Source organism: Notolepis coatsorum (genome assembly GCF_963971535.1).
Source record: "Notolepis coatsorum genome assembly, chromosome: 11".
In the NCBI taxonomy this organism is placed as follows: domain Eukaryota; kingdom Metazoa; phylum Chordata; class Actinopteri; order Aulopiformes; family Paralepididae; genus Notolepis; species Notolepis coatsorum.
In genome coordinates this window covers 16,512,321-16,524,715 of record NC_140175.1, presented here as the reverse complement: position 1 = coordinate 16,524,715, position 12,395 = coordinate 16,512,321, and the positions used below count along the sequence as shown (strand labels likewise).

Genomic DNA, 12,395 nt, shown 5'->3' with positions numbered 1-12,395 from the left:
CCTACAGGACCGTACCATCTCAACCGTGCTTCTCATGAAAGCACAAAATGCAGGAAATGAAGTGTTTGAAGCTCAAAATGTCCAGGGTAAGGAGTCAAGGACCACCAGAACACCTGCTTAAAGTGCCCCCCCCCCCCCCCATGTTGAAACTCTAATAGCTAGAAAAAACAACACTTTGCTAAGTCGTCAAAAAGCTTTGTTTATTGTGCAAGAACAACAAATATCATAGTTCCAGTGAGTTTCATATCAGGTAGGTCATTGCAAACAGCTAGAAAATCGCATGGCAAAACGAAAGTAGACAGTTTGCTGCAAGAAAGTCCATGCATAAACAACGTCCGAGAGGACCCAACCATTCTAGAAGTATTATTTGTGTGTGTATTGAAATTGTGTGCTGGTTTGGATTTTATACAAGTGGTCCTTACAAAGATCTGGTTCAGTACTGCAGTGGAATCCCTTCACACTGGGATTGATCAAAACAATAATGTGGAATGTGAAGGTATCGTTTGAAAATAATTATAAATATAAAAAAATGAAAAAAGGCAATTCAATTCAAGTAGGTGAACACATTCTCTTCAAGTAATGCAATGTGGGCAACAACAACTAAAATAAAAATAATACAAATAAATTTTTTTTATAAAAGGATGGAAAATTAAAATGTAAAATAAAATTATAAAAAACATACCAGTATAAAAACATCAAATGAATAACATTCGATGGCATGTAAAATGTACAAATAGGGCAAGTTATGCATGAACACAAGACCGAAATGGCAGTGATATTTCAGGTGAAATTACATCTCTCGGTTATCCTCTGCCATTCACATTTACACACGAAACGCAGCCAATTAAACAGATGTGATAGTCGAGTAAAAGCATACAATATTCATATTTCTCTTTTGTGACTAAAAAAGTAAACAACTTTACAAATCTGCGCATTACTAAAAATATACTCCAGAAAAACTGTGATATCTCTCAAACATATACAAAAATATCCCCGAGCAATAGAAGTAATATGTATAAAAAGATTCCATGGAACTCCTTGTACGGATGGATGTTTATGGTACAGAGAAGGAACTGATGGACAATCAGTGCTGTGTCAAAACAAACAAAACACCCAAGAAGACATGAAAAACTATCGACAACCTAATCTAAAAACAACGTAAAAAAAGATAGATATTGCTATATATTGGCGGAGGAGCGGAGAACATGGAACCCCTTCAGAGTCATGCGGATGGAACCCAAGTCGCGATTCACTCTGTCCAGACGGTTTTCTAAGGCCACCTGAGGAGGTAACACAATGAAGATTAAAAGTGCTGTTTCTTTGTTTGTTAAATAAATAAAGTGGTCTACATGTTAAAATAATATCTCTACATTCCGACAGCCATCACTGATGATATAGAGTGTTTTGGTCAGTCCCCCAGTCGCCCCTGCTCTGCGGTAAACAGGAAACACATTTCCTGGGTCTCAATGAATAAAATAAAATAATAAAAGCTAGCATATAATGGTAGGGTCTGGTTAGGAGCGAATGATAATGGATGGATTATCCATTGGGCGGTCCAGGGGGGTACGAGCAAGAGCATATGTGTGTAGGGTAATAGATAGCAGGTATTAGGGGTATATCTTGTATAAGACATTTATCTAAATGGTGATTTCATTGGATGTGCACTGTTAATTAAAATAAAAAAATAAACACATTTCCTGGTATCCCGCTCCCACTTCATCCAATCAGAAGAGAGAATTCATTCCACACTGCAAAAATGGTCAGACAGAAATAAGGAATAAAAACGATGTTTAAGCAAATATGCCCCGTGAAACAAGTAAAGTAATCTGCCAGTGCAGTAATATCTAGAGTTCTCTCTCCTGATTGGACACAGTGGGAAGGGATACCCACGGAATGCATTTCCTGTTTACCGCAGAACGGAGGGACTGGGAGACCCGTGTTTCTGACCAGCAGACACTCTATTGTATATCAGTGATGACTGCTGCTGGGATGTAGAGCTATTCACTCTCAATTGTCTAAGGCCACCTGAGGAAGCAACGTAATGAAGATTAAAATAACTTTATTCATCCGTGTGGGGAAATGTTGTTGTCGTTAGCACCACCACCACCACATCATTTTATTCAAAAAATAAATGTACCCAGAAAAAAGAAACGCATGAAAGTCTTAATCGGTACAACTAAACCAGGAACAAAGTCTTACTGCATTCCTGAGCGGATGTTCCTAAAAATCAGCAACACGAGGACGTGGCAGTGTGAAGTCAAGGGCTAATAATGATGTGACCTCACCTCGTCTAACCTGGTCTGCAGGCTCACCCTGCCCCCTGACCTCGGGATCCTGCTGAGAGCGCCTTCAATCTGTGCCACCACACACACACACACACACACACACACACACACACACACACACACACACACACACACACACACACACACACACACACACACACACACACACACACACACACACACACACACACACACACACACACACACACACACACACACACACACACACACACACACACACACACACACACATAATTAATTACATAAATGAAACCAAACACAAAATATTTCACAGGACTAATCAGATTAGTGAGCCAGGAAATGCTCTGTGTGTGTGTGTGGTGTGTGCGCGTGTGGTGTGTGCGTGTGTGTGTGCGCGTGTGTGTGTACTGTTGAATTATGTCATTAGTGGGCCACAGCATGAACAGGAGACGGAGGGGGGGGGGGGTTGTGTGAGGTGAACTAGATGGTCTGACAGAGGGAGGGGGGAGGGGGTGAACTGGATGGTCTGACAGAAGGAGGGAAGGGGGGTGTGAGGTGAACTGGATGGTCTGACAACAATAAAGCCTGTTACATGACAGCAGGTCAGGTTGGGATTAGACCGTTTGTCTGAGATACCGGGGCTCAGGCACAGTGGGGGGGGGGGGGGGGGGGGGGGGGCTTGTGTCGTGTCGAGAGATTATACTAATCTGAGAAATGCATTCGTTTTTACCAGACTGCCGCCGCCGTCGGATCAAAGCCACGGATCTCGTGAAACATTAAAAGTTCGCTTTTCAGTGTCACGAAAGAAAACCATTCGTTCTTTGAAATTCTACATTATATTCAGATTTTTCATCGTTCTGGGGACATGATGTAGCCTATGAACAACACGGTTCTCATCAGAAAACCTAAATGAAAAGTATGTATCGAACACAGGAACAACGGTACATAATGTACATTATGGTATAGTACTAGTAGTTATAGTAACGTTTTCTAAAAACATTCAAAGTTAACATCTTTTGAATATGTAATATATGCACTTATTCGTAAAAATACGTCAATATATTACTTATTCGTAATATGTACACTTTCATAAATACCTCAATATATTACTTATGGCTATAACATAATGTACAATATGTACCTTTTTCTTCTGGTCAATGAGTAACTTTATTCACATTCTAAGTGAGATCAGGCTGCTATACAACATAAAGAACCATGGATGGTTGGATAGATGGATGGATGGATGGATGGATGGATGGATGGATGGACGGATGGATGGATGGATGGATGGATACCAGATAGAAGTAAAACTGGGAGTCACAAGGTTTCGCTTCAACAACAACGGCGATGCGTCCAAAAACCGAGACGGACACGGAGACACGTCTCTCACCTGCAGCTTCTCCTGCGTGAGCTCGTCGAACAGCCTCTCGGCGTCGGCCAGGGAGTGGAGTCTGACGGGAGGCGAGGGGACCGTCTGCTCGCCGGCGCCCTGCGGGTCCAGCCCGCTACTACCCCAGGCGCCCTGCTCCCCCCGGCCCCGCGGGGAGCCGCTCTCGCTGGGGTTCTTCACACGCCCGGGGGGGGAGCTCACCGAGACGCTGCAGGTCTGCGGGGGGTCTGCGGAGGAGAGGGGATAACCGTACGTGACGTTTAACGGATTGTTTCGTTAGCAAAGCAGTATCTAGGAAACGCATTCGCACAAGTAGCGCCGCCTCTATCGGAGTGTGTAGTCTCTTGATATTTCTATTGAATTTCAAACCTTTATTTAAACTCGAAAGGCAACCGATGTTTCCCTCATTTACAGTCACGTCGAGTGTACGTACATACATTTGCATAAAAACATATAAAAGTCACACAGCATATCAAATCATAACAACAAGATGAGGCGAAAAGCAAGGATATCAATTAAAACACAACTTGATTGACAAAGGTTGGAGATGAAGGTTTTAAACTCTGCAACAGAGGGGAGAATCTCAAGCTTTAAGGACTGTTGGAGATGCAGATTTACCCTGTTCTGAGAAAACTGGCCAGTCACTAGAAAGGGCATGAAATTAACTTTTTGACTCACCGGCCAGTGGCGGGTAGATGGGAAAAATCTACCCGCCAAGCATATTTCTTACCAGCCAATTTATTTTTTTATTTTTTATAAAATATATAAATTATATAATCATACTTGTAGTTGTATTATCTGCGAGACATCGCCACCACGCAACAAGTCAAAATGCTCGCTATCTGCAAATAGCTCCACTGTCTGTGTGTATACTCGAGTAGCCTCCAGCTCCAGCAAGGATTCTCCGGCGCTGCAGCTGGACCCTATACTCTGCTTTGATCAAATCACATTCAACATTGCCCTCATGCGATGGAAGCCAGGGGCTCGAATACGCATTGAATAAATGTTATAAGACATTGATATCAGGAGCTATCTGTAGCTACTGCTAGCCGGCTAGATAACGTTAAGACAACGCCTCAGTGAACTATTTAGTTTACTGGGACATTTCGTAGTGAGCTAACGTGAGCTACCTAGCCAACGGAAGTATCATGCACTACTAGACTATTGCTGGAGCATTTGTTGATATCAGGAGCTATCAGTAGCTAGCCGGCTAGATAACGTTAGACAATGCCTCATGTATTAAACTAAAAGTGAATAGTTGACTGGGTCATTTTGTAACGGTAGCTAACGTTAGCTCACGGAGGTCCCACTAGACTAGAGCAGTCAGCAGACTGCCCGAGGCAATAGCCTCTGTGTTTACACGGGTTTGGGAGGGGCAGGAGGAGGAGGAGCAGGGCGCTGCAGCTCTGTGTGCTTGAGACAGAACGCAAGTGAGAACTCCGCTAAGAATTGGATCATGTTTTTTGATCGGTTTTCACATGACTATTTGGTTGCCCGCCACATGGCGGACAGACCTCTCAGTCTCACTCGCCAAACGTAAAATCTGCCCGCAAATGGCGGGCTCTAATTTCGTGCCCTGGTTCCATATGTTCCAAAATTATGTAGTATAAGGAGGTAGCTTACCAATAATGATGTAGTATAAGGAGGTAGCTTATCAATAATGATGTAGTATAAGGAGGTAGCTTACCAATAATGATGTTGTAGTGGGCACTTACATGGACACTTACATAGGACTGGACATAATTCACCTACACTGTCACTTTAAGAACACGGGGGATTGTGGGTAGATTGGTCGGCCATATTAACTCCATGTTTGGTTTGTTGTGGTTGTCACAGTATGCTAATAAATGATATGCACTGAATGTGTGGTCAAAGAAACCAACTCTCTCTGATCGTGATTTCACACTTCCTATAATGTAGTATAAGGAGGTAGCTTACCAATAATGATGTAGTATAAGGAGGTAGCTTACCAATAATGGTGTAGTATAAGGAGGTAGCTTACCAATAATGATGTAGTATAAGGAGGTAGCTTACCAATAATGATGTAGTATAAGGAGGTAGCTTACCAATAATGGTGTAGTATAAGGAGGTAGCTTACCAATAATGATGTAGTATAAGGAGGTAGCTTACCAATAATGATGTAGTATAAGGAGGTAGCTTACCAATAATGATGTAGTATAAGGAGGTAGCTTACCAATAATGATGTAGTATAAGGAGGTAGCTTACCAATAATGGTGTAGTATAAGGAGGTAGCTTACCAATAATGGTGTAGTATAAGGAGGTAGCTTACCAATAATGGTGTAGTATAAGGAGGTAGCTTACCAGTGTGTGTGTGGTGCCTCTCCGTCAGAGAGGACAAACCAACCTTCTCATAAAGGACAGTGATGAGTGTCGTATGTATAATTAGTGATGAATCTGAGGGCAGACTGATGGACAAGAGTCCAAGGATTTAAGGGTTGATGCCGCCTATAAATTACATCACCATAGACTGATAAAATAAACTGCTTCGACAACTCTCTCACTAGTACTAATCAAAGGAAAGCTGGTTCTGTACATGACATGACTGTATGTGTGTCTCTCATTCTATAGTCAATACCGCCTCCGTTAGAAACCCAATAAAAGAACAAACCAGGACCAGGACTCATTAAATCCAAGTCAAGTCCGTGACCCAAACACCTCAGTTCTTGGAGATATCGTACACAGGCCTCGAGCACAAATAATAGGATGACAAGGGACTAGGGATGTCCCCGACTAAGGATTTGGATGGTCGACTATGATTGGCCAAAATTTGCCGTTAGTCGACTATTGGTCGACAAAAATATATATATATATAATATATATATATTTTTTGTATCATTCCATCTGGGCTGTGGGGGGCTTAATGTCTGAAGGAGTCGACTGAAGGCTTCTTGTCCTCTGCAAAAGCATGCAATTGGTCCACTGATGGATACATGTTGATATTTGTCTAGTCTAGTGTGTTCATTAGATGGGTGAAATCCTCTTTCAGTGCCTCTGTGCCTGTTTTCGTAGGCAGTTAGCCTCTGGTATGCGTGCCATTAGCATTAGCCACGCTTCTAGGCCTCTTTTCTTTTGGAAAGAATGATACAAAATAAAATAAAATATTAATATTTTTTTAATATATATTTGACTAAGAGGTTGGCCAGTCGACTACGGCTCCTTTCGACCGATTAGTCGACTAATCGACTAATAGGGGTCAGCCCTACAAGGGACATAAGGTCAGGGGCAGAAGACCGTGGCCTGGAGAACGAGACCAGGTGCGAGGTCCACAGCCCCCCGCTCTGCCCACATTAACCTGCTTTGTGTTCCCTGTCGGGGGGCATCGGGAGGCCTTACCTTCCCGTCTGTCGGAGGAGGAGGGAAAGTGCAGTCTCTTCCTGGGGCTGGCGAGCAGACAGGAGAGAGCAGACAGGAGAGAGCAGACAGGAGAGAGCAGACAGGAGAGAGCAGACAGGAGAGAGCAGACAGGAGAGCAGACAGGAGAGAGCAGACAGGAGAGCAGACAGGAGAGCAGACAGGAGAGAGCAGACAGGAGAGAGCAGACAGGAGAGAGCAGACAGGAGAGCAGACAGGAGAGAGCAGACAGGAGAGCAGACAGGAGAGCAGACAGGAGAGAGCAGACAGGAGAGAGTAGACAGTAGAGCAGACAGGAGAGCAGACAGGGGTCAGAGTTCATGCCTCTTCTCCCTGCCACAAGGTGTACCGTAGGATGAGTTGATTTGTGTCATTTGGAGATAAATAAATATTGTTTTTGCATCGTCTTCACACAACGCAACGGACTGCATTTAGATAGGGAGGTGTAGTCTGACGTCACTTTACACCGCCCGCGAGGTCCACCCGTATAGGGATTCATCATTGGGGAAATGGATTATCGGCTATTGTAACAATTCTGCCTTATGAACATTGAAATGAGTTCCCTTCTATCACTAACATTATTGTTTAAGCATTTTTGGTTGAGATAAAATTAGTTTATTGATAAGCTAACGTTAGCCGGGTTTATTCTACGCTAAATGTGCTAGCTAGCTAACGTTAATAAAGATCCTCACTGCGATTGCCGATGGTTATGATAACTAACGTTAATGCTACAGTAGCTCCTATCAGTACTGTAGTCACACCAACATTCGTTGGACGAGCTATGCTAGCTCTCGTGACTACAGTTCCTTATACGATCATTAGAAAAAGTCCACAATGCTATTCGCAATAGAAAATTTATTGAAAAGCCTAATAATAAGCTATACATAGCCTACACTGCTGTGCTGAAAGCTAGTAAACACAGCATCCCCTGTTGCCTACCCACAATAGAAATGAATTGATGCACACGTGCATCTCTATAGCTTAGTCACAAACGTGATTTATACTTATACAGAGACATTTGACAATTGCCCATTTAATGGTTCATACATACTGTATAAAGACAACGGAAATCTATTTTATTTTTGTTAAACAGCCTACAATATGACATAACCTAGTTCTAGATTATGATAGGCTATATCTGATCAGTCTCACTCATCAAAATGTTTTCTAGGTTATGGTATCTCAAACTAATTAGGCCGTCTGCTATGACAAATGTATAATAATAATAATAATAATAATAATAATAATAATAATAATAATAATAATAATAAAACCATACTTGTTCTACCCCTTGAATTTTTTTAAACTACAGAAGTCTGCTGCATTTGGCTCACAGAAAGTGACTCCCCCCACTCAGAAGCAACCTACGCTCCAAGCTTTTTTTTAGCAGCATATTAGTACACAAATGAGTCCAAATATGCTAAAATGCTCAACAGGGCAGTCGCAGAGTTCATCTGTATGGACCAAGTGTCAATATATACAGTTGAGAAAGCTGGGTTCAGAAACCTTGTACAGCAACTGTTTTGAGTGCAAAAAAAGTTCTCCAGCATTTTGAATGCCATTGCTTTTAATTTATGTTTCCATGATTTTGAGGAAAAGTATCAAAATTCATATTGGTAATATAGTATCGATACAAAAATGTTGACCACTCCGTATTACCGTTTAAAGCCGTTGTAATTAACAGTGCGAGAGTTAGTTATCCCAGCGAGAGGAGAACAGAGACATGTTCAGCTCCCACAGAACCTACGGACACCCTGCTGAGATGACACCCCCCCCCCCCCCCCGGGCCACGGTTTCCATGGCGTTCGCATTCTGCGAGGAGCTCACCGGTTGTGCAGGTGTGGTTGTCTCGACGACGAAATGGGGTCAAAGGCGGAGTAGTTCTCAGCGGGAGAGCGTTTGGGGCTGGACTTGGGCATCAGTAGGGTTTCTCTCTTAGCTGGCGAGGAGAAACAACACGCATGTCATCCTCAAGGCTCAACTTGGCCCTATATTTTGTTTTCAGATGAATGAAAAGCCAGCTTCACACAGATATGTGGTGCTGAATGGTATCAACACCGTAACTGCTGCATCATGAGATACTTGGTACTCAGCACCACACTCAAGACCAAAATGTTTCCAGGGGCACTTAAAACTGAAACGAGCTCTCCGGGTGGTATCAGATGAGATTTCAATGAGTTCTTCCAAGAATTTGGATGGAGATGTGTCAGGAAGCTTTGGGGCCTTTCTCACTCACCATTCGGGGGCGAATCAGCGCCGGGTCGAACCAGAAAAGGGTGTGTCTGTCTGAGTGAGAACGCTCCCCCCGTCCCCGTCCCCCGCTGATTCGTCCCCGGGGGCGCTGAACCTGGGCCGATGAAATAGGTGGTCTCGGGTGTGGGCCAGTGGGAGCGGGGGGGCGTGACACACACAACGTCGTTACTGTAATGCTTTCATGCTTGCTTGAATTTTGGGAAGATAAAACCACACAGCAACAACTGGACAATACCCACAAAAACGATATTTATGGGCAATTTGAGAGTTCAGACCTCAACCAAAAACAAGCATGTGGAGCCTCACAGCTCAGTGGATGAAAACATGAAGCCACGTTACACAAAGCACACTTCCCTGGCTCGCATTAGGCCTGGCAATTTTGTTTGCCATTGCTATGTCTATACATTGGTTTCTTGTTCAAATGCATTTATTTCTATTAGACCAGTGGTGCCCAACCAGTCGGCCGTGGTCGACCAGTAGATCAATGACATGCAATATAATTGCCACGAGCGATGGGATAATGGGGAGCATGTCTATGTCCCGGATAATGTTAGCTTCTGAACAGGCTAAGCTAACTAGCGTTAGCCGTTAGCTTAGCGTTAGCCCTGGGAAACGCTCAAAAGCGGACTCTACAACACCATCCATTCGTGAGAAAAGGGGGTGGGTTATATTGACAAGGCTTGACAACAGAGGTTCAAATATAACTTCATATTTATTGGTTATTTGTTTATTTTATATCAGCATCCAGTCTCCACCGCCGTGTTAACATCTTCCTGTTTACATTTTCGAGCGTGACATCATCGCCTACGGCAAGCGTACACGCTCAAAACGCAAACCGTAAACAGAACCCGGAGCGAACCAAGACTGAAGTGTGTACACAAACTAGAGGGGGGAGAGGGAGGGGGGAAGTTCGCAACCTAACCCGGAATGAGGACGGTACGGACCGGAAAGGACCCGAATGGCGAGTGAGAAAGCACCCTTTGTCTCAATGTTCTCTGTAAAGGGGTTCTTTATCCAGAGTAACTTGGTGATCCTTTTCTGTGTTTTTTTAAATAATGATTTTCAGTTTTTGAGAAATGGTCAAACTTATCCAAATATGCTATTTTCATGGAAAACAGTGCAGCTGCAACAGATAGCACGTTAGTGATCATTTTCTGTAATTCTATTTAAAACAATATATATATATATATATATATATATATATATATATATATAATTTTTTTATTTTTTTTTGAGAAATCTCAAGGCACCCCTGTTGAGAACCGCTGCTCTAGGAGGTCCTGATCCAGAAGGCCTGGACCAGGCCCTAGAGGAGACGGGCTGGTACGTACTGGGCGTGGCCGGCGGCGGGGGGAGGGAGGAGGACCGGTGTCCCTCTGGAGACAGGCTCCTCTGGGCCTTCAGCAGGGCTCTCTCCGGGCCGGGCCGGTCTCTCTCTCGCTCGGGTCCGGCCCCGTCCCAGTCGGCCCCCGGTCGGTCCTGAGGCTCCCTGTGTCTCTGCTCCGCAAAGCCCCCCGTGCTCCTGCGACCGCCGAGCCCTGCAGGGGGGGGGGGGGGGACACATGTGTCGGCATGGCAACGTACCGGTCCGATGAGAAGGAGACATGTGCTCTGCCGCACCCAGACTATGGAATGCTCTCCCCATCCACCTGAGAGCACCACAATCCGTCGAGGCTTTTAAAAGGGGCCTAAAACATTTCTTTTTAACAAGGCTTTTGCCTGAATTTTTCTTTTACTTCTATTCATTTTATTATTATTTTATTTTACTTTTATGTTCTTCCATTTCATTGGTTGTTTTATTCATTTTAATTGTTTTATTCATTTAACTTTTTATCTTTATCTCCTGTAGCACTTTGAGATTCTCACAAATATAAAGTGCGGTACAAATTTTATCTATTATTATTATTATTATTATTATGCGTCGACACTGCGACGTAGCGGTCCCACGCGTAGCGCATCCATCCTTGTGTGTACCGTTTACTTTGACTCTTACTCATAGTATATATTCAAATTCTTTATTGCCCATACTTATTGCAATGTGTAATATAACCAGTGTTGTGCTAGTTACTGAAAAATAGTAACTCAGTTACTTTACTAGTTACTTCATTTCAAAGTAACTTCGTTACTGTACTAGTTACTTACACCCAAAAGTAATGAGTTACTGTGAAAAGTAACTATTTAGTTATTTAAAAAAAAAAAAAAAAAAAAAAAGATTGCTCCCGAGTCCCATGCCCCAGTTAGTACTCAAAATCGGTTGATCAACATGACAGTTTCCATTCACATCACCGAACTCTGCTAAGCAATGTGGTCTAGATACAAACACAAATCTGACACAAACAAATGTTGTCCCGAGTCGATATAATAAGAAGTGCGCCGGTTGAAGGAACAGCCTTGATGTCGCCGGAGCGTTTCATTATAACCATTATAATTCAAGGGTACTACGACTATGCGTGCACCTCATGGTACCAAAGCACCTCAAAGGCGCTTAAAACAAAATTACAAACATCACAAAACAAACTGGTCAGACTACTACTTGACCTGAACCCCAGAACCCACCTCACCCCTGCCCACTTTGACAACCTAGGATGGCTTAGAGTAGACGACAGAGTACAGCAACTTGCAATGGGCCTGGTCTACAAGATACACTATACAACCGGGGTACCCATGTACATGTCAAAATACTTCCCAAAGGTCAGTGAATACCACAACCACTACACCAGAGGAAGCTCAACAAATCATGTAAAACCCAGATTCGGCTCAAACAAGGGACTAAACACGTTTCGCAATTATGCCACAACAATGTGGAACGCCCTACCCAAAGCTAGGGGTAACAGTACTGTATATTTGAATACCGTTTATGTCACAAATGTATCAGTACTAAATACCTATATGTCCCTATGCCATAAATGTCATGTATGTTGTGTATGTCATAAATGTCTATATGAATTGAAAATGGGGGACCCTGATGGAAACAAGACAAACGTCTTTCTCAGGTCTGCATCCCCTTAACAATTGTATGTATTGAGCCGTACTGTATTGTACCCATTCTGCAATCTGTTAAATAAAGTTTTCATTCATTCACCATCTTGCAAGTTGCAACGTTGTTTAAGAAA

General features: G+C 43.2%; 1 protein-coding gene across 2 annotated transcripts in view; it reads right to left on the bottom strand.

Annotated features, from left to right (window-relative positions):
- Positions 1–212: 212 nt before the first annotated feature.
- mphosph9 (M-phase phosphoprotein 9) overlaps positions 213–12,395 on the bottom strand; it is a 60,135-nt gene continuing 47,952 nt past the window's right edge. Inside the window, exons 22-25 of one of the 2 annotated variants that reach the window (XM_084325407.1) lie at positions 10,614–10,820; positions 8,857–8,968; positions 3,658–3,884; positions 2,288–2,354 (exon numbers count right to left, since the gene is read on the bottom strand). In XM_084325407.1, the coding sequence (XP_084181533.1) occupies positions 3,776–3,884; positions 8,857–8,968; positions 10,614–10,820 (428 nt within the window). In that variant the 3' untranslated portion in view covers positions 2,288–2,354; positions 3,658–3,775. Of the gene's footprint in view, positions 1,281–2,285; positions 2,355–3,657; positions 3,885–8,856; positions 8,969–10,613; positions 10,821–12,395 lie in introns of those variants that run through there. The other variant, XM_084325408.1, reaches the window with a different exon arrangement.